This window comes from Trifolium pratense, linkage group LG4 (genome assembly GCF_020283565.1).
Source record: "Trifolium pratense cultivar HEN17-A07 linkage group LG4, ARS_RC_1.1, whole genome shotgun sequence".
In the NCBI taxonomy this organism is placed as follows: domain Eukaryota; kingdom Viridiplantae; phylum Streptophyta; class Magnoliopsida; order Fabales; family Fabaceae; genus Trifolium; species Trifolium pratense.
In genome coordinates, this window is record NC_060062.1 from 57,244,051 (window position 1) to 57,270,424 (window position 26,374).

At 37.7% G+C, this 26,374-nt stretch overlaps 1 protein-coding gene across 1 annotated transcript; it reads right to left on the reverse strand.

The window, feature by feature from the left end:
- Nucleotides 1-7,356: 7,356 nt before the first annotated feature.
- LOC123923002 lies at nt 7,357-9,577 on the reverse strand. The gene is made up of 2 exons (XM_045975650.1): nt 8,314-9,577; nt 7,357-7,388 (listed from the first exon to the last, which is right to left on the reverse strand). The coding sequence occupies exons 1-2, from the start codon at nt 9,575-9,577 to the stop codon at nt 7,357-7,359; spliced, it is 1,296 nt and encodes a 431-aa protein (XP_045831606.1).
- Nucleotides 9,578-26,374: the final 16,797 nt, after the last annotated feature.

The following is a 26,374-nucleotide window of genomic DNA, read 5'->3' on the forward strand; positions in this document are numbered from 1 at the left end:
TTATCAGACAAGTCTGATATCCCTAAATAATGCATGAATTTATGAATGCCATGCATTTACCAAACATATGATAATCACTTAGCACGAAGCTACTGCTCACTACATGGATAACATAATCCATTAAACTTCTTTATCAGACAAACTGATATTCTTCTTTATCGGACAACCCGATATACAAAAATACATATACTTCTTTGACATTTTATATAAATGCCATTACACAACACAATTATTAAACATATAATAATTCCAAACCAAAACGAAACCAAATACATGGATACACACACTTTACAAACATCAGCAAAAATTGCTGTCACTGAGGCCTTCGCTAAGCGAGGGCTTAGCGAGACATGGCGAACCACACCAGGAAGTCACCTGCTCATGGCGAGCTTTGGCGAGCTTCAGCGAACCTGTTCGCTGCAGCGAACTCTTGGTCGCTTAGCGAACTACACCAGATAAATATCTGTTCTTGAGTTTCAATAAGGCGGTTTAACACTCAAATCCATCAAAAATTCATCTAGACATGTTATAAATTCTTATAAACAGCTAATTCAAGCATATATGGTATCAAGGAACATTAATCATCCCTTCCAAACATCCAAATACATCAAACAATCAAAATCATGTCAATTTCTTGCAAAATAAGCAAAGTTGCATAAACATGCAAAACCATCATCAAACATATACATATTCCCTCCTAGATGTTCATTAAGCATACTAAGATGAAAAGACATGTTTATGATAAAGAAACTTCACCCAAACCCCAAAGAAATTGGATGAGAGAGTTTAGGAATGGAGGCTAGACACCTCCCCTCTCTTGGATCACCCAAGCTTATGCTTAACCACTCTCACCTTAGATTGAATGATGATTCTTGGCCTCTAAATCTCTTCTCCTTGCTCGAGTTCTTCTTCTTGCCCTCCTAGGGTTCTTGCTTTGCTTCAAGCTCACAAACTCTAACTTCTCATGAAAAACAAGTTATGAGACTATTCCTTGGTTTGACTTGGTACTTATACCACTTCCTATTGGTCATGAACCAAGCCCAATAGCCTAAGCCCATTAAGCTTCTATCACACGCCCAAGCCCACTAACACGATAAAGGTTTCGCTCACAAACTTATGTTCGCGATAAATAATTATAGGTCGCGTAAATAAATATTTAACACTAACCCAAAATATATGCAAATATATAAAATATCGATTTACTAAAAATCGGGTCGTTACAACTCTACCCCCCTTAAAAGAATTTCGCCCTCGAAATTACCTAAGAGATAAAGCGGAGAACGAACCCTCAACGCGGCATCTTCGGTTTCTTGCATACCGGACTCTTGTGACCTTCCTCGCCACAATTGAAACAAAACACTTTCACCCGACAAGCATCGGCCTTGTGCCCAAACTGTCCACAATTGAAACACTTGTCGCTTCTCCTCGGGCAATCATATGACATATGACCCCGCTCTCCACATTTGTAACAACTTCCACCTCCTTGCTTCTTCTTTCCACTTCCATTACCCTTGTTCTCATACGGCTTACCACGATCCAAACCTTTTCCTTTCCTATCATTCAGAACCTTATAGTAGTTGGTCTTGGCTTTGCTATCTTCATCACAAATCCTTGCCTTGGTCATAAGGGTCGAAAAATCCCTGATTTCAGAAAATCCAATCAAAAGCTTGATATCCGGACGAAGTCCACTCTCGAACTTGACACACTTATCCTCTTCGGCTTCCACCGTGTTGTAGTGTGGACTAAACACACACAAAACTTCAAACTTAGCCGAATACTCGGCGACCGATAAATTTCCTTGCTTGAGCTCCATGAACTCGATCACTTTCTTGTTCTTCACATCAGCCGGAAAGTACTTCCTTAAAAATTCCCTTTTGAAAGTTTCCCAAACGATAGCAACACCGTCCACTCCTATCCTGAGTCTCACATTCCTCCACCAAACGATTGCCTCCTCTCTAAGGGCGTAAGTTCCCAAAGTAGTCTTGTTCTCCTCAGAACAACTCATTGCTTCAAAGATGATCTCAACCTCATCTAACCACTTGATAGCCCCCTCCGGGTTATAGCCTCCGGTAAACAGAGTTGGTTTATGCGACATAAACCTTTCCAATCTTTTCTCACTATCCCTTCCCGGGTCATTATCCCTTACCACCAATGTAGTCAAAGCAGTCAAAGCTTGTGCAATCTGAGCGTTGGTCCTAGCAGCAGCCATGATTCCTGAACGAATCACAACTCGACGTTAGAATGTATTAACAGTGTACCCAACACATGCTTCATACAAGAGAAAGAAAATCCTAATGGCTCACATGAACCGACCTGCTCTGATACCAACTATTGTAACACCCCGAACTAACTACCCTTAAAAACGTGATCTTAAAAACTTTTTAAAGATAAGTAGCCGGAGCGCTACGGAAAACATTTTTTATAAAATGATCGTGCACATGACACGAAACGTCGCAGCGGAAAACATTAAGTAAAGGATTTTCAAAGCAATGAACAAAATAGTTCAAAAGATAATTCATTAACATAAAACATAAGTTAAGATGTTCACATCGATATACGACGGAATACAAACGATCCCCGACTCGATGTTACAAAATACCAGAGCACTAATATACATCACAACCAAACTAACTTAACAAACTATACAAAGGTAGCCTACACTAGCTCCTCACCAAAAGTGCTCCACACCAAAACGATCTGCAGCTAAAACTCGATCGAAACCTCGACCTGAATACCTGAACCCCCAAAGGTCCAGCACATAACAAATAGGTAGAGAGTTAGTAAACATAATCACATACATACGAATATAGAAACGCACCTATATTCAACCTATCAGGTATTACTAACTCACACACATGCCTCCATAAGCAATACACCAAATAACACATACTCACAAATACACAACCAGATAGTTTCACGTCGTTTCGGACAACACAAAGAACTCACATAACACATAACACATAATTGCACATTTACTCAAATGCGACTAATGCCAAACATTTAATGTCATGCCAACCTAGACACGACTAATGCATGTGGTACCATCTTCTTTATCAAGGAACTTACCATTGATATCCTTCTTTATTGGACAAGTCCAATATCCTTCTTTATCAGACAAGTCTGATATCCCTAAATAATGCATGAATTTATGAATGCCATGCATTTACCAAACATATGATAATCACTTAGCACGAAGCTACTGCTCACTACATGGATAACATAATCCATTAAACTTCTTTATCAGACAAACTGATATTCTTCTTTATCGGACAACCCGATATACAAAAATACATATACTTCTTTGACATTTTATATAAATGCCATTACACAACACAATTATTAAACATATAATAATTCCAAACCAAAACGAAACCAAATACATGGATACACACACTTTACAAACATCAGCAAAAATTGCTGTCACTGAGGCCTTCGCTAAGCGAGGGCTTAGCGAGACATGGCGAACCACACCAGGAAGTCACCTGCTCATGGCGAGCTTTGGCGAGCTTCAGCGAACCTGTTCGCTGCAGCGAACTCTTGGTCGCTTAGCGAACTACACCAGATAAATATCTGTTCTTGAGTTTCAATAAGGCGGTTTAACACTCAAATCCATCAAAAATTCATCTAGACATGTTATAAATTCTTATAAACAGCTAATTCAAGCATATATGGTATCAAGGAACATTAATCATCCCTTCCAAACATCCAAATACATCAAACAATCAAAATCATGTCAATTTCTTGCAAAATAAGCAAAGTTGCATAAACATGCAAAACCATCATCAAACATATACATATTCCCTCCTAGATGTTCATTAAGCATACTAAGATGAAAAGACATGTTTATGATAAAGAAACTTCACCCAAACCCCAAAGAAATTGGATGAGAGAGTTTAGGAATGGAGGCTAGACACCTCCCCTCTCTTGGATCACCCAAGCTTATGCTTAACCACTCTCACCTTAGATTGAATGATGATTCTTGGCCTCTAAATCTCTTCTCCTTGCTCGAGTTCTTCTTCTTGCCCTCCTAGGGTTCTTGCTTTGCTTCAAGCTCACAAACTCTAACTTCTCATGAAAAACAAGTTATGAGACTATTCCTTGGTTTGACTTGGTACTTATACCACTTCCTATTGGTCATGAACCAAGCCCAATAGCCTAAGCCCATTAAGCTTCTATCACACGCCCAAGCCCACTAACACGATAAAGGTTTCGCTCACAAACTTATGTTCGCGATAAATAATTATAGGTCGCGTAAATAAATATTTAACACTAACCCAAAATATATGCAAATATATAAAATATCGATTTACTAAAAATCGGGTCGTTACAGTAGAGTTGTAACGACCCGATTTTTAGTAAATCGATATTTTATATATTTGCATATATTTTGGGTTAGTGTTAAATATTTATTTACGCGACCTATAATTATTTATCGCTAACGTAAGTTTGTGAGCGAAACCTTTGCCATGTTAGTGGGCTTGGGGCGTGTGATAGAGCTTAATGGGCCTAAGCCAATTGGGCTTGGTTCATGACCAATAGAGAGTGGTATAAGTAGCAAGTCAAACTAAGGAATAGTATCACAATTCATTTTTCATGAGAAGTTAGAGTTTGTGAGCTTAGAAGCAAGAGCAAACCCTAGGAGAGCAAGGAGAAGAACACGAGCAAGGAGAAGAGGTTTAGAGGCCAAGAATCATCATTCAATCTAAGGTGAGAGTGGTTAAGCATAAGCTTGGGTGATCCAAGAGAGGGGAGGTGTCTCGCTTCCATTCCCAAACTCTCTCATCCAATTTCTTTGGGGTTTGGGTGAAGTTTCTTTATCATAAACATGTCTTTTCATCTTAGTATGCTTAATGAACATCTAGGAGGGAATATGTATATGTTTGATGATGGTTTTGCATGTTTATGCAACTTTGCTTATTTTGCAAGAAATTGACATGATTTTGATTGTTTGATGTATTTGGATGTTTGGAAGGGATGATTAATGTTCCTTGATACCATGTATGCTTGAATTAGCTGTTTACAAGAATTTATAACATGTCTAGATGAATTTTTGAGTGGATTCAAGGTTAAACCGCCTTATTGAAACTCAAGAACAGATATTTTTCTGGTGTAGTTCGCTAAGCGACCGGGAGTTCGCTGTAGCGAACATGTTCGCTGAAGCTCGCCAATGCTCGCCATGAGCAGGTGACTTCCTGGTGAGGTTCGCCATGTCTCGCTAAGCCCTCGCTTAGCGAAGGCCTCTGTGACAGCTATTTTTGCTGATGTTTGTAAAGTGTGTGTATCCATGTATTTGGTTTCGTTTTGGTTTGGAATTATTATATGTTTAATAATTGTGTTGTGTAATGGCATTTATATAAAATGTCAAAGAAGTATATGTATTTTTGTATATCGGGCTGTCCGATAAAGAAGAATATCAGTGTGTCTGATAATGAAGTTTAATGGATTATGTTATCCATGTAGTGAGCAGTAGCTTCGTGCTAAGTGATTATCATATGTTTGGTAAATGCATGGCATTCATAAATTCATGCATTATTTAGGGATATCAGACTTGTCTGATAAAGAAGGATATTGGACTTGTCCAATAAAGAAGGATATCAATGGTAAGTTCCTTGATAAAGAAGATGGTACCACATGCATTAGTCGTGTCTAGGTTGGCATGACATTGAATGTTTGGCATTAGTCGCATTTGAGTAAATGTGCAATTATGTGTTATGTGTTACGTGAGTTCTTTGTGTTGTCCGAAACGACGTGAAACTATCTGGTTGTGTATTTGTGAGTATGTGTTATCTGGTGTATTGCTTATTGAGGCATGTGTGTGAGTTAGTAATACGTGATAGGTTGAATATAGGTGCGTTTCTATATTCGTATGTATGTGATTATGTTTACTAACTCTCTACCTATTTGTTATGTGCTGGACCTTTGGGGGTTCAGGTATTCAGGTCGAGGTTTCGATCGAGCTTTAGCTGTAGATCGTTTTGGTGTGGAGCACTTTTGGTGAGGAGCTAGTGTAGGCTACCTTTGTATAGTTTTGTTAAGTTTAGTTGGGTTGTGATGTATATTAGTGCTCTGGTAATTTGTAACATCGAGTCGGGGAACGTTTGTATTCCGTCGTATATCGATGCGAACATCTTAACTTATGTTTTATGTAGATGAATTATCTTTTGAACTATTTTGTTCATTGCTTTGAAAATCCTTTATATAATGTTTTCCGCTGCGACGTTTCGTGTCATGTGCACGATCGTTTTATAAAATGTTTTCCGTAGCGCTCCGGCTACTTATCTTTAAAAAGTTTTTAAGATCACGTCTTTTAAGGGTAGTTAGTTCGGGGTGTTACAAAGCTCCGCTCTGATTGTGACACGGGGAGAAAAGGGGTTTTGTACACATATATATATATATATATATATATATATATATATATATATATATATATATATATATATATATATATATATATATAAATTCCTTTAGAAAATTACTCTGTAATTGCTTATGTTTTCATATAAGAATTATTCTTGGTGAAAAGTATTGGTTTTGTATAACTTATAACGCATCGTGTTGATGCGGAGGATTTTGTATTTTGTGATATTCAAACCAGCGCTTTATAATCAGATTTTCAATTTTTCCGCTGCGTATTTTCGAAAAAGATTTTATAAAGGCAGAGTTAATTAAATAACGGGTTTGGGTGTTACAGTAAACCTCCCACAAAATCCATTGCAATGCTATCCCATTTCCATTCTGGTATAAACATTGGTTGCAACAAACCAAACGGCTTCTGATGCTCAATCTTCAATTTCTGACAAGTTAAGCATGAATTAACAAATTCAGAAATTTGCCTCTTCATTCCCGGCCACCAAAATAACTTCCTCAAATCCTGATACATCTTGGTTACTCCAGGATGAATACTCAAACCACTTCTGTGACCTTCTTCCATGATCATTCTCTTCAATTCGGGTACATCCGGTACACAAACTCTTCCGTGAAATCTCATGACTCCACTTTCGTCAATCTTGATATTGGTCTCCTTGCCTTCATTGATGAGTACCATCTTCTCCATCAATTTCTTATCCGATTTCTGACTTTCTTTAATATCCTCGAGAAAAGGATTCGTCAATTTTAACATTCCAAGCTTTACACTTGAAGAAGTAACCTCACACACAAGACTCAAGTCTCGGAATTCTTCAATCAACTCTAACTCTTTCACCATCAACGATGACATATGCAAAGTTTTCCTACTTAATGCGTCGGCCACCACATTGGCTTTTCTGGGGTGATAACTCAATCCAAAATCGTAGTCCTTTAAGAATTCGAGCCATCTTCGTTGCCTCATATTCAACTCCTTCTGGTCGAATAAGTATTTCAGACTCTTGTGATCACTGAAAACTTCAAACCTTGATCCATACAAGTAGTGTCGCCATACTTTCAAAGCAAACACCACTGCGGCTAACTCCAAGTCATGCGTTGGATAGTTTCTCTCATGAACCTTCAGTTGCCTTGAAGCATATGCTACCACATTACCCCCTTGCATAAGCACTCCGCCAAGTCCTAACTTCGAAGCATCGCAATACACGACGAACGACTCTTTGGCATCGGGTAAAATCAACACGGGTGCAGTAGTCAATCTTCTCTTGAGCTCTTGGAAGCTCTTCTCACAATTACCATCCCAAACAAATGCTTGATCTTTCCTTGTCAACTTGGTTAACGGTAAAGCCAACTTCGAAAAACCTTCGATGAATCTTCTATAATAACCGGCTAAACCAAGGAAACTTCTAATCTCTGAAACAGATTCCGGCGTTCCCCACTGTGACACAGCGTCAACCTTCGCAGGATCTACCGCGATTCCTCCACTTGAAATTATATGCCCTAGGAAACTCACCTCTTTCATCCAAAATTCACACTTCGACAACTTGGCATACAACTTCTTCTCCTTCAAGACTTGCAAAACAATCCTCAAGTGCTCTTCGTGCTCTTCCTCGGATTTCGAGTAAATCAAAATGTCGTCGATGAACACCACCACGAATCTATCCAAAAATGAATGGAAAATTCGGTTCATATATTCCATGAAAACTCCGGGTGCATTGGTCACACCAAACGGCATAACTGAATACTCGTAGTGCCCATACCTCGTCCTGAATGCAGTCTTAGGTATGTCTTCCGTCTTCACTCTAATCTGATGGTATCCGGATCTCAAATCGATCTTACTAAACACGCAAGCTCCAACTAGTTGATCCATCAAATCATCTATCCTCGGAAGTGGATATTTATTCTTGATCGTCACTTTGTTCAACTGACGATAGTCTATACATAATCTCATGCTTCCATCTTTCTTCTTTACCAACAAAACAGGTGCTCCCCATGGCGAAACACTCGGCCGAACAAACCTCTTCTCAAGCAGCTCTTCAAGTTGCTTCTTCAACTCATTCAACTCTGACGCTGACATTCGATACGGCGCCATCGATATCGGACTAGTTCCAGGTACTAGGTCGATAGAAAACTCTACCTCTCGCTTTGGAGGCACGTCAGATATATCATCCGGAAACACATCTGGGAATTCACAAACGATTGGTAACTCTTCCACTTTAACTCCTCCTTCGAGTTTCAATGATGCAAACATCATGAACATCTCGGCATGCTCATTCAATGATTCTGACACATCTTTCCCGCTCATCAACTGTAAATTCTCCTCTGGTTTCGGAAAAACAACGGCCTTCTCACAGCAGTTGATATGAATTCGATTAAAGATTAACCAATTCATACCAAAAATTACATCCATACCACTAAGTGGAATACACACTAAGTCCATTCCAAAGTGCCTATCAAAAATGGTTACGGGGCAATTACGACATACTTGTCGAGTAATTACTGAACCATTAGCAGGAGTTTCTATTTCCATCCCACCCGTCATATCCGTTACTGGAACACTCAAACGCTTCACACAATCTAAAGAAATAAAAGAATGCGTCACTCCCGTATCTATAATCGCAATTAAAGGAGTGTTATAGATGAAACACGTACCTCTAATGAGATTGTCCTCTTGGCTAGCATCCTCTCCACTCAAAGCAAACACCTTGCCCATCACCTTCTTGGGCTTCTTACAAGTCGGACTCTTGTGGCCTTCCTCACCACAGTTGAAACACACCACTTTTCCTCTGCAAGCTTCGGTCTTGTGGCCCAGCCTTCCACAATTCTTACACCTATCCCCTCTCTTCGGGCAATCATAAGACATATGACCACGTCCTCCACAGTTATAACAACTTCCATTCACCGGCTTCTTACCACCACTTGTATTACCTCTACCGCGGTTATCATAAGGTTTCCCGCGTTCTTGTCCTTTGCCTTTTCGGTCGTTCACGGCCTTGTAGTAGTTCACCTTTGCCCTACCATCTTCATCACAGATCCTACTCTTGTTCACAAGGGTCGCAAAATCCCTTATCTGTGAAAATCCGATCATATGCTTGATGTCTGGACGTAGACCACTTTCAAACTTCACGCACTTGTCGTCCTCCGCTTCAAAAGTGTTGTAATGCGGACTAAATGCGCACAACGTCTCAAACTTGACGGCATAATCAGCTACCGTCATATTCCCCTGTTTTAGTTCCATGAATTCCACCACTTTCTTGTTCTTCACATCAACAGGAAAATACTTAACCAAAAATTCCCTTTTAAACATTGCCCATGGTATAGCCATACCACCGGGTCCTAGCCTCAACTTGGCGTTCTTCCACCACACATTCGCTTCCTCGCGCAACACATATGTTCCAAGGGTTGTCTTCCCTTCCTCGGAACAATCCATTGCTTCAAAAATTATTTCAAGTTCCTCCAGCCACTTGTAATCTCCATCCGGGTTGTAACCTCCGGTAAATGTTGGCGGTTTCTGCTTCATGAACCGTTCCAACCTCATCTCTACCTCTCTTCCAGGTTGATGATCTCTAACCACTATGTTGGTGAGTGCGGCCAAAGCCTCCGCAATCTGGGCATTCGTTCTCGCAGCAGCCATGATTCCTAAACGAATCACAACTAGACGTTAGAAAGTACTAACAGTGTTCCCTACACATGCTCATACGGGGAAAAGAAAAGTCCTAATTGGTTCACACGAACCGACCTGCTCTGATACCACTATTGTAACACCCTGACCCATACTACCCTTAAAAAGGATGTCTCTTATACAAGAACTAGCATAACAAAAAGGTAACACCGATATACGATGAAAGCCAAGCGTAATCCCCGACTCGATGTTACATTACCAGAGCAATTACTATTTATAAACTCTAACCAAAAGCTAGCCCTAAAAGGAGAAATCTATGCTAAGTCTCCTCACCAAAAGATACTTCAACAGCAAGCTAAAAACAGCAGTCTAATCGTCGGCACAGTCCTCAGCCTGAATATCTGAACCCCCAAAGGTCCAGCAAATAACACAAAGCAGAGAGTTAGAAAAACATAATCGCATATCATACGAGTATAAGAAAGGCCTTACACTTTTGAACTATCATACATATTCTAACTCACGCCATACAATTACAGTATTAAATACATAGGAATTTACCTAGTATGCTACTTACAGCAAACACGTCAAAACCAGTCAAGTAATGTCACATAACAATTACCAAGTAAATGTGCATCTACCCTAATGCAATCTAATGCCAATTAATTCATTGTCATGCCATCCTTAGACATGACTAAATGCATGTGGTACCAAGGCGTCTCACCAACGGTGGACCAAGAACAGTTTTATATCTTGCTGGATATGTCGGAACTTACCGAACCATCTTATCTCCCTTGGATAAGCCAACACAGTTTTATATCCTGTTGGATAGCAGCTCTGGACTCATGGATTCATCTAATCCGATCCTCGGCTTCATTATGGACACATAATCCATTTTCGTTATTGGAACCCAAGTTTCCAATGTTCACATACAATCATGAATGCATGTATGTATGCACATATCAACCATATGATATCCTCTAGCTCGAAGCTACTCTTTTATGAATGCGGGAACACAATCCTAACACATTCACTTAACATTACAAATTAATGTCAAAACATCACATTACTCACTTTAAACTGCAACTTATTGCATACACGTACGAATCATATATTTTACGCTTTGGTAATACTCTATAATACCAAGGAAACATACCCCAATAGCCCAAATAAATTATAGGACTCCACAACAAAATTTGGAAAATCAGTTCCCTTCGCTCAACGAGAATCAGCGAACACTGGCGACCAAACGGCAGTGGTCATGGGATCCCTGGCGAGCACTGGCGAGAGTCAGCGAGCTGGTCGCTATCTCTCGCTGAAGCCTCACTCAGCGACCACTCAAGAACATACACGCTCGCTAAAGCTCGCTGCAAGTTCGCTCAGCGACCGTGCATTTCCTGTGAGTTTTCCAAAGGCGGTTTAACATTGAATCCAACCAAAAATTCATTCAAACATGTTATAAATTCTCTTAAACAACAATTCCAAGCATATATGATATCAAGGAACATTAATCATCCCTTCCAAACATCCAAATACATCAAACAATCAAAATCATGCCAATTTCTTGGGTTTTAAGCAACTTTCATAAACTTTTCAAACATGATTCAAACACATACATATTGTTCATGGAATCAAGCTAGTGATTAACACATACAAAGTGATGATGAAGAACATCACACACACACATACAAAAACTTCTCAAAACCTAAAAGAAATTGAGTGAGAGAGTTCGGGAATGGAGATATAGACAATCTCCCCTCTCTTGGTCACTCAAGAATCATGAATTCTAATCTCTTACCTTAGCAAAGATGATGATCCAAGCCTTTCCTCTTCTCTCTTGCTTGTGATCTCTCTCCCTCTTCCTAGGGTTTTTGCTGTGCTCTAGCTTACTAACTCTTCTAATCTTCTCAAAGAAAATAAATTGTGATACTATTCATTGGTTTGACTTGGTACTTATACTACTCTCTATGGGTCATGAACCAAGCCCAATGGCTTAGGCCCATAAGGTTCTCACGCCCAAGCAAGCCCAAAACTAAAAGGTTTCGCGCTTACTAATTATTCGTCGATCACTAAAAATAATTAAAAGCCAATTAATAAATCAAATAACATTTAAGAAATATAAATACGAAAAATGGGTCGTTACAGCAGTGGCCTTAGAATTGAGTGAAAGGGATGAAGCTTTGAGTCAACTCAAACTACATCTTCTTAGGGCTCAAGAGCAGATGGCCATTTATGCTAATAAAAAGAGAAGGGATTTATCTTTTGAAGAAGGGGAATGGGTCTTTCTGAAACTAAGACCTCATAGACAACATTCAGTAGTAAGAAGAATGCATCAGAAATTGGCTGCTAGGTTCTATGGACCTTTTCAAATTATTAAAAAAATAGGTGCTGTAGCTTACAAATTGAATCTGCCACCAGAGTCAAGAATACATCCAGTATTCCATATTTCTTTACTGAAACGTGCTATAGGGAATTACCAAGCACAGGGTGAGTTACCAAAAAGACTTGGAAATAGCTGAAGAAGATGGTATTTATCCAGATAAGATTCTGGGAACAAGATCTATTATGCAGGGTGATGCTGAAATACAACAGAGTTTAGTCCAATGGAAAAATAAGCCTGTTGAAGATGTGACTTGGGAGAACAATGAAATTCTGCGTGGTCAGTTTCCTCAATTTTGCCTTGAGGACAAGGCATTTTCTAAGGAGGAGGGAGTTGATAGAGATACGAACACAGAAGTGGGCTTAGAAGAATTTGGGCCCAAGCCAAGAGTGTGGAAATTCTATGCTAGGAAAAAGACAAAAGGAAAGAATAATGACGTGGCCTAGGAGTTGCAGTATTTATGTGCTGTCAATGATTGAGAAGAATCATCTTAGAATTTCTATTATTGAAAGTGGGGTCACTAGTGATAGTGCTTTGGGAGCACCTAGTGCTCAGGGCTGTTAGACAGTACTAGCAGTTTGTTATTTTCTATTTCCCTGCAATTCCTTCTATGTACTTGAACCTTTTTATTCCATTAATATAAACAAATATCTTTTCCTGCTTCATTACATATTTGAATCAGTACAAGAATCATACCTTTTACAAATCAATATCTATCAGACATTCAACATTACTTATTCCATTCAGATTCAGTTAAACAATTGTATTCAAAATACCTGGATACATAATGAAATAAATGATTACAACTCTTTCTTCAAGTTGTCCCGCAAGATACCATATATTTTCTCCACATAGGCCGTGAGTTGTTGCTTGAAAAGCAAAGCAGGATACATAGCCTCTACTTTGCGTACAACCTCCAATCGGGCAGGAAGGTTGGCATAAGGAGATGACCGAAAACCTGCAATTCAGGTAACAAATAAATATGAAATCTTAAGTGGCAAAGGGATAATAGATTACAAACACTGTAAGATTATTACCATAGTCATTCTGCAAAAGAGGGATGTTGGATTTGGTGGTTTTCTAACTGGGGTTGTGATGTGATCCTAAAATTCTATCCCTTAACAAGAAGAATTATTTCGGTCATGGAATAAAAAGAACCAAAGTTGAAGATTATCATTCAAGCATGTGATAGTGGAAAATGAAGAGCTCTTCCACTAAGCATATGAAAGTGGTGCACCAAGCAATAAAAGAGCACCACTATCTCTTCTTTTATTTTCCATTTTCCTTGTAATAATTCAGGCCCACTATCATGATAGTTAGTGGCTGAAATCCTTTTGTTTTCTTAGGAGTTACTTTTTGCTTATTACATCATCATAAGTCATTCCTATATATAGGAGGCATGTAACTCTTGCTTAAAAAGATTTGGATTGAGTAAAAATATGAGATTTATTCTCTTTGGTTCTCTGAACCTCATTTTGAGCTTATCGGCTTGCCATGACGCTAATCTTTGACTTATCAACCGGAGCCTCCATAGCCGGTTGTGGCGTCCTCACGACTTATCAATCCGTTTTTCCATCCCGATTGTGGCGTCTTTCCACCACCTCTATCATCACAACAATTGTTTTGTTCCAACCGCTCCGCGATTCTCATCAGGTCGCGTCATTTGAACAACCGGATTTTAAACTTTGTTGGAGCAGAAACAATAGTGCAGATGTATTTGACAGCTAGTAAGCCATGAGATCATTGTCGTCTTGATTCTGGAAAGTAAGCAAGGAAGGAAAAAGTTAGATTGGATAAGGGATCCATTACGTAATTTTACAATACAAGAAAAAACCATATCATAGACTTTCACTGAAAATTAGAATCATATATCAAGGATTAATTTTCCTAAAAGCTCAAGTTATTAGAGGAAGGTTCAAAGTACTATACTTGTATATCTCTAAATAAATAGAGGGAATTTATAATTAAATGCATAGTCTTCCAAATAAAGAAATTAAAGTAATCAAATACAAGCATCGAGGGAATTTATAATTAAATGTGTAGTCTTCCAATAAAGAAATTAAAGCAATCAAATACAAGCATCGGGGGAATTTATAATTAAATGCATAGTCTTCCAATAAAGAACCCATTTTGCCAAAGTTTTATAAATCCTAAAACAAGGAACCCACTTTGAAAGATTAACCTAAAACAATAAATCCTAATATCCTAAGGAAAGAAAATAGAATTGAAAGAAGAATAGCTAAGAATTGAAATCGAAAACCCAGGTGAGAAATATTGAAATTAAGAAACTTGGAAGATTCTGCTCCTGGAATTGTTTCAAGTTATCTTTAGCTTGTTTTCTCACAGCACCATCCACTGCTTGGGCATTTAATAGGATCTGTGTAAAGGCATGAAAACTAAATATACAGAACACGTAGCATAAGTAAAGGCATGAAAACTAAAGAATAGTCACAAACTAGCAACAAAAACTTGTTAGATGTGTAATAAAGCTACTGGGAACTTAACAGCAAACTATAACTAAACCACATAACAATATATAAATTAAATCAGCAAAACGGGTAAAGCTCAATAACCATACGCATGTTCTCAATATCATGTTAAGAATGGGTAATACGAGGGACAAAGAACTAGGAAAAAATATCGAATAACATGTTGAAAGCATAAAGGATTGAGAACAAAACACCAAAGTGATTCTGGACATTAAACAAAGGGATTTCAGAGCAAGAGATAAGTTAAACGAGTTGCATATAAACTCATCCATTTCAATAGGCATGATGATTTGACCAAGACCACCCATAAACCCTAATCAGACCACCATAAGCCCAATACTACTTTATAACAATAACAATAAAACAGGTATAAGCATAAGCTAATAGTATATGAAATTAGTAATGAGACTGCAAATAATAAACAATAAACAAATAAGAAACAATCAATAAACCGGATAATCAAAATAGAGTACAAAAATACATTTAACCTACTTATGGAATGTCATAGGGCACTAATAGATCGTAAAATACAATACGATTATGTTAAAATCAATTTTCTACATTTCATCAGCAACCAAACAAACACATAGTGAGCATCAGCAATACGAAATACTAAACACTACCGATTTGAATAAATCTAATCTGAAAATAAACAAACCTAAAAAAAAAGTTAACAAAATGAACTGATTCTAATCAAAAACAAAGAAATAAAATTAATCTACGGAAGTATAAATATCAAGCATTGATAACAAACTCGGATCAAACAAATCCTCGTACTGTTACCTTGATATAATGGTGTAATACATTATAATTTATAGAGTCAATAACAATGAATATATTTTGGGTCAATATATCACTCCGGCATATCAAATATAGGGTATCTAGTCTAAGTCATCGAGGCAACATTTAACCACGATGCTCATAATTCAACCGATAGAAAATCTTTTGAGAAAGCTATCGCACTTTGCAAAGTACGAAGTATGGGTCTAATTCAAAATATTGATGTCAAACAGAGTCTTTTGGCAAAAGATTGAATCTTTCTAGATAATCGAGAAAAAATGGATACCTTTTTTCAAGCAAAATCATGTTAATTATGTCATTTTTCTCTTCCACCTCAGATCTAATTCTCGAGCAACCTGTTCAAAAACAACACATATTAGTGCATGTTGAATTTCAAAATTGAAATGAATCTGTTGGATATTTGAATTGGCTTAATTTTGCTAAAACAAATATACTAACAAGATGTTGGAAAACATGTTACAACATCATATTTGCTAAGGAAATCTCGCGCATTTAATGAGAGCATCTGCTATATATGGAAATCCACTTAAGAGCACACTTAATGAAGATTTGATCTGATCAGGAGTTTTAAGGATAAGATAAGTGATCAGTGCAATTTGGCACATATTTTATGGTACGAAAATTGACCAAGAGGAGTTGAAAATCAACACAAGTGACATTCAAAGGGAAGTTAATGGCGTGGGGACTGTTTGGAATCCTCATCAAGGGCTGAGTTTAATTACTTGGTTATTTTAAGCATTTTCATCAATTAAGACAAATAAAATTCAGCCATTTAAAGCCTTTCCAAGATGGTTACAAAAGAAGCATAAATGGGACACTCAAGGCCTTAAATAGGCGTGTGACTAATCATGGAAAAGGAGTATCATGAGCTGATTGCATTAAGTCATTTTATTTCTAGTTAATTGCATTTTTATTACCAGTTTTATTGTGTTTAATTAGGCCTTACTGTTTTTTCGGCCATATATGCATGTAATTTGATCATTTGCGGGGATTCAATAAACGAGAACATTTCAGTCCAATTAGAAATTGTGTCTACAATTTTCGCCTGATTATTTGCAAGCGTCGCCTTGAAAATAGTCCGATTAGCTCAATTGGTGTTGAGTGCTAATCTCGTGTTAGGCTATTGGTGTAGTTTAACATTGCTTATTTCCTTGCTGTTTTCGCTAAAACCCAACAAACAAACACCTAAAACACTTAATAGAATTCGACTAATAAGGGTGGTACCTAGTACCTTCGTTATTGGTTGTTTGCTTCCGTTACCACACCCTGATTCGTATCATTAGTGGCATCAGAGCACGGTTCTGATTCCGTGTTACGTGACAACAATGGATTTCAACAGTGATGATTTCATGGACAAATTGCGTGAAGCCTTAAGGAACGTTGACATGAGAGATGAACGATGGAGGCCTAGAAGGGGTGAACCACGTCCAAACGTGGATGAGTTCAAAATCACCGAACTACCTGAATTTAATGGTAGTGCAGACCCGGAGGTTTATTTAGAATGGGAGCGCAAGATTGATAGAATGTTTGATTTCAAGGATCTTAATGATGAGAAACGTTGCAAATATGCGATTCTGAAACTTAGCAAAAGTGCATCGTTGTGGTATGAGGGTTTGAAGGCTAGAAGGACACGAGATGGGAAGGAGAAAATCCACTCTTGGGAGTCCTTGAAGAGGAAGTTGCGCAAAAGATATGTACCATCAAACCACCGATTGAATTTGTATAAAAAGATTGCAGATTTGGTGCAAGGCAAAATGAGTGTCACTGAATACATTGATGAGTTTGAGAACCTATGCCTAATGGGTGAAGTGGAGGAAAATGAAGAGCAAAGAATGAGCCGTTTCCTTCGTGGGCTGAATAAGAACATAGCTTTTGCTGTTGAGCTATGTAATTACACAGATTTCACCACTTTGTGCACCTTGTGTTTGAAGATTGAAAATCAAAACAAGAGTAGATATAATGCTGGGAGTTCTAGTGGTTGGTCCAAGGGAGGTGTGTCGGGTAGTGCAAATCCAGCCCCTAACACTAAACCAATGGTGAATCAACCGAAACAAAGTGAGGCCGCTCCTAAACAACCCATTGCCACGGCCAAGGAGACTAATCTGTCAAAGGTTAGGTGTTTCAAGTGTCAAGGCTTTGGACACTTTGCTAGGGCTTGTCCTAATCAACGAGTTGTGACCCTCCGAGAAGCAATTAGCATGCGTGATGAGTTGATGAAGGAAGAAGAAGAATCTGGTGGCAATATTGAAAGTGATGGAGTTGAAATTGTTGAAGATGATGATGATGAGGTAGAAGTATATGGACCTCCCATATATGATACCTTGATGCTAAGAACTTTGCAAGTCAAGGTTGTACCCGTGGAAGGAGATCAAAGAAATCAAATCTTCTACACTAAGGGTCAAGTGAAAGATAAGTGGTGTAGTATCATTGTGGATGGAGGTAGTTGTACCAATGCGGCTTCAACTGAAATGGTGTCTAAATTAGGATTGCTCACAACAAAACATCCTAAGCCTTATGCGCTACATTGGTTGGACAATGGAAGTAGCATAAATGTTACAAGGCAGACGCGTGTGGGACTAACCATGGGATCTTATGTTGATGAAATCTTGTGTGATGTGGTACCTATGGATGCAAGTCACATACTTTTGGGACGCCCTTGGCAATTTGATAGGGATGTCACGCATAGAGGAAGGTCCAATGAGCATGAATTGAACTTCAATGGCAAGAGGATTGTGTTGAAACCAATGGCGTCAAATGAAGTCCGTTCCATGATTACAAAAAGAGGTAAAAGGCCTAGCCTCACTATGTTTGCTACTGAAAATGAAGTGAAGGATGCTATTGATAATGGTGAATTAGTCTACATGTTGGTTGCAAAGAATGCTAAGCAAGACGATGGAGAGACTCCTCTTAAACAACAATTGGAGGCTGTTTTGGGTGAGTATGAAGATGTGTTTCCAAGTGAACTACCAAATGGTTTGCCACCTATCCGTGGGATTGAGCATCAAATTGATCTAATTCCGGGAGTTCCATTACCAAACAAGGCTGCATATAGGTGTAATCCAGAGGAGACAAAGGAGTTGCAACGGCAAATTGAAGAATTGATAAGCATGGGTTATGTGCGTGAATCAATGAGCCCATGTGCTGTTCCGACATTGTTGGTTCCTACGAAGGATGGATCATGGAGAATGTGTATTGATAGTAGGGCGGTGAACAACATAACCATCAAATATCGTTTTCCCATTCCAAGACTAGATGATATGCTTGATGAGTTACATGGAACGATTATCTTCTCAAAAATTGATCTAAGGAGTGGATATCACCAAATCAGAATGCGTGAAGGTGATGAATGGAAGACGGCATTCAAGACTAAGCATGGTCTATATGAATGGCTAGTTATGCCATTTGGGCTCACAAATGCACCTAGCACCTTTATGAGGCTCATGAACGAAGTACTCAAGCCTTTTTTGGGTAAGTTTGTTGTTGTTTATCTTGATGACATATTGGTGTATAGCAAATCTATTGAGGAGCATTTCACTCATTTGAAACAAATCTTTGAGACCCTAAGAGCACAAAAACTATATGGGAAGAAGGAAAAGTGTGATTTCTTGGTTGAAAGTGTGGTGTTTCTTGGATATGTGGTGTCTAAAGATGGAGTATCCGTTGATCAAACAAAAGTGGATGCTATCAAGACTTGGCCGAGCCCTACAACAGTTTCGGAGGTGAGATCTTTCCTTGGTCTTGCATCATTTTATCGGCACTTTATCCAGAATTTTAGCACTATAGCAAGTCCTATGACCGAATGTTTGAAGAAGGGTGCGTTTGGGTGGAATGAACAAGCACAAAAGGCTTTTGAATTGATCAAGTTAAAGCTTTGTGAAGCTCCTGTTTTAGCTTTACCCGATTTCACTCAACCATTTGAAGTTGAATGTGATGCTAGTGGAGTTGGCATTGGGGCTGTTTTGATACAAAACAAAAGGCCTATAGCTTATTTCTCGGAGAAATTGGGAGGAGCCAGATTGAACTATTGCACCTATGACAAAGAGTTCTATGCCATTGTGAGAGCTCTTGATCATTGGAATCATTATTTGCGTTCTAATCACTTTATATTACATTCAGATCATGAGTCTTTGAAGTATATCAATGGGCAACAAAAGTTGAGTCCAAGGCATGCTAAATGGGTTGAATTTCTTCAATCTTTTAATTTCTCTTCAAAATACAAAGATGGTAAGAGTAATGTGGTGGCTGATGCACTTTCAAGGAGGTATGCTTTAATTTCAATTCTTGAAACTCGCTTACTTGGTTTTGAGACTTTGAAAGATTATTATAAAGAAGATGTGGATTTTGGTGAAATATAATCTAATTGTGAGAATGGAGCATTTGGAAAGTACATAGTGCAGGATGGATTTTTATTCAAGGAGAATCGGCTTTGCATCCCAAGGCATTCAATTCGTGAGTTACTAGTTCGTGAAGCTCATGGTGGAGGTTTAGCTGGTCATTTTGGCATTACAAAGACCTTGGAGATTTTAAAAGAACACTTTCATTGGCCAAAGATGTTAGGAGATGTGCAAAAAGTCATTAGCAAGTGTGTTACTTGTCATATGGCAAAGAGTTCTTTCAAACCAGGGGCGTATACTCCCTTGCCAACGCCTAGTGGTCCTTGGATGGATGTGAGCATGGATTTCATTGTGGCTTTGCCCCGTACACAGCGAGGTAAAGATGCTATTATGGTTGTTGTTGATAGGTTTTCAAAGATGGCACATTTTGTAGCCTGTCACAAAACAGATGATGCTAGTAATGTTGCTGATTTGTACTTTCGTGAGATTGTGCGTTTACATGGAGTTCCTAAAACTATTGTTTCCGATCGTGATTCAAAGTTTTTGAGTTATTTTTGGAACACATTATGGAGGAAATTAGGTACTAAGTTGCTGTTTAGTACTTCCCATCACCCTCAAACCGATGGACAAACCGAGGTGACTAATAGAACTCTTGGTACTTTGCTGCGTGGTCTGGTTAGTAAAACTCAAAAGGATTGGGACTTGAAGCTAGCTCATGCTGAATTTGCCTACAACCGGTCCCCTACATATGCTACTAATCATTCTCCTTTTGAAGTTGTTTATGGTGTGAATCCTTACTTGCCATTGGATTTGATAGTTATGCCAAAAGAGGAGTTAGTTCATCCAGATGCCGAGGCCAAACTCAAAGCAATGATCAAGCTACATAAGCAAGTGCAAGAAAGAATCAAGGCCGTGAATGAAGTTTACAAGCAAAGGTCCAAGAATAAGAAGCCTAAGTTATTCAATGAAGGTGATCTTGTGTGGGTCCATTTGAGAAAAGAATGATTCCCAAGCAAGAGAAAGAATAAGCTCATGCCTAGAGCTGATGGTCCTTTCAAAGTTATATCAAAGATCAATGACAATGCATACAAGATTGATTTGCCCGGAGAATATGGAGTACATGCTACTTTAAATGTTGGAGATCTCTCACCGTATTTAGATGATGATGGTATTCAAGAATTGAGGTCAATTCCTTTCAAAGGGGGAGGGGATGGTACGAAAATTGACCAAGAGGAGTTGAAAATCAACACAAGTGACATTCAAAGGGAAGTTAATGGCGTGGGGACTGTTTGGAATCCTCATCAAGGGCTGAGTTTAATTACTTGGTTATTTTAAGCATTTTCATCAATTAAGACAAATAAAATTCAGCCATTTAAAGCCTTTCCAAGATGGTTACAAAAGAAGCATAAATGGGACACTCAAGGCCTTAAATAGGCGTGTGATTAATCATGGAAAAGGAGTATCATGAGCTGATTGCATTAAGTCATTTTATTTCTAGTTAATTGCATTTTTATTACTAGTTTTATTGTGTTTAATTAGGCCTTACTGTTTTTTCGGCCATATATGCATGTAATTTGATCATTTGCGGGGATTCAATAAACGAGAACATTTCAGTCCAATTAGAAATTGTGTCTACAATTTTCGCCTGATTATTTGCAAGCGTCGCCTTGAAAATAGTCCGATTAGCTCAATTGGTGTTGAGTGCTAATCTCGTGTTAGGCTATTGGTGTAGTTTAACATTGCTTATTTCCTTGCTGTTTTCGCTAAAACCCAACAAACAAACACCTAAAACACTTAATAGAATTCGACTAATAAGGGTGGTACCTAGTACCTTCGTTATTGGTTGTTTGCTTCCGTTACCACACCCTGATTCGTATCATTTTATGGCTTTGTACTTTGGCATATTGGAAGCTTTTCTAGCCTAATATTAACTTTTTACCATGTTTCTAAACTTTGGGTCATAATTGAGCTCTAATGTATTTCTTTGATTAATTTTCGGATTTAATTGCATATTGATCCTGCTCACTCTACAGGTCATAACTTGAGCTACGAGTATCGGATTGAGGTGTGCGAATATGCGTTGGAAAGATAAGAGAAAGAGCTACAACTTTCATGTTAAGGCCAGAACCCAGTTCGGAGTGAAAAGCAGTCAAATATTTACGTTTATGTTCCAGACTTTATGAAAATAATGTAATTTCGGGTCAAACTTATGTTTTTCGACCCGTAGCTTTTTAAGCCCAATTTTCTATGAGTACTTAAGTAAAAACACAGCTAGGGTTTCAAAAAATTCTGAATTCACGCAAAATAGAAAAGAAGGGCTGCTTTGCTCTCATGGAAGCCTAAAAACCCTAGGTTGATTCATTGGTATACGGGAACATCGTTCATGACTTCTTGAGGTTCAATTCTTAATAGTAATTTAGTTTATTTATTTACCGTCTTCTCTTATCAATTCATGCTCTTTATTTATTTATGAAACTCGAATATAGTGATGCTTAATCTCTATTTTGAGTTATATATTGTGAGACTTTTCGGATTGATTCATCGCTTGTATGACTAGTTCGAATAGGAATTGATATAGGTTTTTTCGCGCTTAGCAAAAAAGGGTTGGTCGAAATCTGTCATGATACAAACCGTGTTCTAAGTGACGCTTGTTCACTACTTATGGTTAGTTGAACACATTCTTTGCTTAATCGAATGAATTCGTATAAACTGTTTATCGCTTGTATAATCGGTCTTATAAACCAACCAAGGCATGAATATATAAACAATATTTTATGTGAACCGAGGATAGAATCATAACGAAGTTTTCCTAAAACCAATGGATTGATCGTCTTTTTATCAATTGAATTTCTAATACTCTTTCGATCTAAACAAACCCAAAACCCCATATTTATTTGTGTTATTCATTGTTCTTATTTTTACTAATTATTAAATTAGAGGTCCTTGTGAGACGACCAAGGTTAACTACCTTGTTACTACTTTTCTTAATTAAAACTTATTTTGATCACGAAACGACAGTGATCAAATTGGCGCCGTTGCCGGGGATCTCTGATTAGGATTAGTAAAATTTAGAACTAACTAACATTACTAACACTTTTTGTTTTGTGAGTTTTTGTTGTGTTTCAGGTTCTAACGTTGAATATTGCAGCGAAGCTGAAAAATAATTAATTTTCGGTTGATATCTCAGATTGATCCTAAAAAATTATATTTAGATTTGTTTGATTTTTAGAGATTTTAGGTGTTCTTTTTAATTTTTTTTAGATTTTTTTTGATTCGTTTTTTATTTTTCTCTTCATTTTATTTAGACAAAAAAAAAACGAATAAAAAAATGGGAGATTCATCGGACCAGTTGGCTTATATCATAAATTGCTTGGATGCAAGAAAACAACAATCTTGCTATCAAAATTATATTCCAACTGTGATGTGTACTATTTGTTCTTCGAGTTTTCATATTAGTGATGATTGTCCTATATTTTTAGATACTTTTTGTGGTGAGACGCAATTTGCAGGTAATTTTCAAGGACAATACTATCAAGAACAAAATTCATATCCTGCTGAGCAGCCTATTTGGTCACATCCACAGTTTCAGCAAATTGATTCATTGGTGGTTGAGCCACAACCTAGTTTGGAAGAATTGATAAAGCAGATGTCCGAACATAATAAGCAAATGGATGAATGGATGCAATCCTCTCTTCAAAGTTTAGCAGTCCAAGTTGAGCAAATATTCTCCAATGCCCATCTAATTCAAGAGAAGAAGATGTTGCATGATGATGTACAACCTGCTGCACTCTTAGAGGTAATGCAATGTGATACAAGTGTTGATGAAACTTCAGGTGAGCCCATTAAAACATTGTTTGTTTCATCTGATGAACATAAAATAAATAACACAAACTCAAGTGAATGCATGAAAGAGAATATTACACCACAAAATTTTGATTTGGATGAATCATATACTTCTCTTGAAGTAGATAAATCTTTTGAAATTGTTGCTTGTGAATGTGGTGTTTGTAATGTTTGTCATGAGATCAGTGCAGTCATTTTAGGGGAAGACATTTTGATGCCGACAACCACTTGTGCAGAAATTCAAACAAATTCAATAACTCTTGAAGTTGACACAAAAAATGTGGATTTTAGTCGGAAGCAACTATTGCCCATAGCAGAAAAATTGGTGGTGGAGCCTCGGATTAAGCCACACAATATGCAGTTGTCCTTCACCATTTATGCATCTCTTCCACCTATTTTACCTGACTCACAAGTTAATTGTGGATTTTGTGATTTCCATGCTTTTGTTAATGCAGGTTCACTATATGTGCTGGTTATTCCTCCTAAGCCACCGGATTCTGTACTATTATACAAGCTCACGTGCTATTTGCTTTTTCTTGTTTCATGTGTTCGTAGTGCAGAAAGGCCTCCACCAAAACCGCCGGACATGGACTTTCCAGCTGCTATAACTTAGCTCCTCGGGTGTGTTCCTTCCTTTTCTCACTTTATGCTTATTGTTATACATTGCGGACAATGTATGTTTTAAGTGTGGGGGGAACATTTAGTTATTTTATTTTTCTGTCAATTAAAAAAAAATAGTAATAATAAAATAAAAATAAATTTAGCATGCATGCAAGTGTTATGAGTAGTTACATGTTTTAGGACTAGAGCAATATAGCTGTAGGATTGGTGAAATTTTTGGAAATTCTCGTTTTCATACTTGATATGATGATCTTTGCACCTTAATGCACAATTGCTGAAAAACTTGCAAACTTAGTAGTGGCTTGATAAATCTTTAAAATACACAGTCATCAGCTAAGTTGTTTGAGTATAGAATACGATAAAGAGGTATGATTAGGACTAAGTTTGGGGGAAAACTGGATTACTTGATTGTAGGATCATGGCTAGATTAAATGATGGGATACTACACAATAAAAAATTTAAAAAATTAATTATAGAATAAGTTCTTGTGCCCGAAACTGGAACAACAATAATGAATATGTTGAGTTCCTGTGCCTAAAACTGGAGGAACAAATGCTGTGTAGGGTGCTCTATTTAGAGTAACAGGTTGGACTCATTACAAGTGAGATCCCGTCAGGTGAAAAGGTAGAGTAGCACCTAAAGCATAACTAAAATGAACTTAAGTGGTATCCCTGCGTATAAAAATCAAAAAGCCTGTGAGAACAAGAAAAGAATAGCTTCCCCTCAAGCTGAAATCTAAACTCAAACTCTGAGTTGTAGGAAAGAAAAGGTAGCTTAGTATCCTGACTGTGTAGTTTTTGAGAAGGATCATGTCATGACTTTGGTTGACAGTAATAGGCAGTACACACACACGCTTGATTATCATTGACAGTTGATATACAAGAGTTATGCCAATCTTTGAAATACAATCCATGGTTTGAGCTTGAATCTTAGAATGTGTTGATTGCTTATGACGTTGTATCATGCTTTGTTATCTCTTAAAATAAAAAAAAAAGTTTTACTTTAGTCTTTAAACTTGAGTTTTGCTCAGGAGAGCAAAAGAATAAGTGTGGGGGAATTTGATCAGTGCAATTTGGCACATATTTTATGGCTTTGTACTTTGGCATATTGGAAGCTTTTCTAGCCTAATATTAACTTTTTACCATGTTTCTAAACTTTGGGTCATAATTGAGCTCTAATGTATTTCTTTGATTAATTTTCGGATTTAATTGCATATTGATCCTGCTCACTCTACAGGTCATAACTTGAGCTACGAGTATCGGATTGAGGTGTGCGAATATACGTTGGAAAGATAAGAGAAAGAGCTACAACTTTCATGTTAAGGCCAGAACCCAGTTCGGAGTGCAAAGCAGTCAAATATTTACGTTTATGTTCCAGACTTTATGAAAATAATGTAATTTCAGGTCAAACTTATGTTTTTCGACCCGTAGCTTTTTAAGCCCAATTTTCTATGAGTACTTAAGCAAAAACACAGCTAGGGTTTCAAAAAATTCTGAATTCACGCAAAATAGAAAAGAAGGGCTGCTTTGCTCTCATGGAAGCCTAAAAACCCTAGGTTGATTCATTGGTATACGGGAACATCGTTCATGACTTCTTGAGGTTCAATTCTTAATAGTAATTTAGTTTATTTATTTACTGTCTTCTCTTATCAATTCATGCTCTTTATTTATTTATGAAACTCGAATATAGTGATGCATAATCTCTATTTTGAGTTATATATTGTGAGACTTTTCGGATTGATTCATCGCTTGTATGACTAGTTCGAATAGGAATTGATATAGGTTTTTTCGCGCTTAGCAAAAAAGGGTTGGTCGAAATCTGTCATGATACAAACCGTGTTCTAAGTGACGCTTGTTCACTACTCATGGTTAGTTGAACACATTCTTTGCTTAATCGAATGAATTCGTATAAACTGTTTATCGCTTGT